The sequence below is a fragment of the Mandrillus leucophaeus genome, unplaced genomic scaffold (assembly GCF_000951045.1).
Source record: "Mandrillus leucophaeus isolate KB7577 unplaced genomic scaffold, Mleu.le_1.0 Scaffold267, whole genome shotgun sequence".
Lineage (NCBI taxonomy): Eukaryota > Metazoa > Chordata > Mammalia > Primates > Cercopithecidae > Mandrillus > Mandrillus leucophaeus.
The window spans coordinates 2,200,289-2,201,215 of record NW_012102776.1 but is presented as its reverse complement, the minus strand read 5'-3'; the positions used below and the strand labels follow the sequence as shown (position 1 = coordinate 2,201,215).

The following is a 927-nucleotide window of genomic DNA, read 5'->3' as shown; positions in this document are numbered from 1 at the left end:
ACCTAGCTTTAAACTTAATATTCAGAACCAATAAATTGCTAAGTTAATTGTGATATTTGATTAGCTATATTCATAACTGGGAAATTAAGATCCTAAATTTTATTTTTTTGTTTCAAGAATCCTTATATTTTTATGTTTCATAAACATGATGACTGTAAATACTAAATATTTTATTAATATTTCTAAATGTATAAATGGGCCTGCCCTTAAGCACATGTCTACCTAGGTAAGTCTTAATAGATTTCCCTGGATAATAAAACTGTTATTTCACTCATTCCAGGTAGAAAATTTTGGGCTCTTAATGGTTATGACATTCTGGAAGGTTATCCCAAAAAAATATCTGAACTGGGTTTTCCAAAAGAAGTTAAGAAGATAAGTGCAGCTGTTCACTTTGAGGATACAGGCAAGACTCTGCTCTTCTCAGGAAACCAGGTCTGGAGGTATGGCAGCAGGATGTACTGACACATCTGTGTCATAGCCGCAAACGGCCTCAAATATCTGTCACTACTAGAAAGTATTCCTACACACTACTGTAAATGTCATACTAGTCATTCACTTTTATTCCATGTCAGCTCTTTCAGGCAGCCCCTCAGACATCCATTTAAAAGTCTCAAGCTCTCTTAAACACACACACACACACACACACACACACACACACACATATAATACTCAAACATTCCTCTTCTCGAACATTCTTTGCCATTTGTTATGCCTCTCAACCATCTTTGGCACCTCCTCTTTCTTTCTTTCTTTCTTTCTTTCTTTTTTTTTTTCTTTTTTTTTTTTTTTGAGACTAAGTCTTGCTCTGTTATCCAGGCTTGAGTCTAGTGGCATGACCTTGGCTCACTGCAACCTCTGCCTCCTGTATTCAAGCAATTCTCGTGTCTCGTGTCTCAGTCTCCCAAGTAGCTGGGATTACAGGCATGT

The 927-nt window shown here is 36.7% G+C and overlaps 1 protein-coding gene across 1 annotated transcript in view; it reads left to right on the top strand.

Moving 5' to 3' along the window:
• MMP13 (matrix metallopeptidase 13) overlaps positions 1 to 469 on the top strand; it is a 13,289-nt gene extending 12,820 nt beyond the window's left edge. Inside the window, exon 8 of the mRNA XM_011984408.1 lies at positions 281 to 469. Within this exon, the coding sequence (XP_011839798.1) occupies positions 281 to 462 (182 nt within the window). The 3' untranslated portion in view covers positions 463 to 469. The remainder of the gene's footprint in view (positions 1 to 280) is intronic.
• The last annotated feature ends 458 nt before the right edge of the window (positions 470 to 927 follow it).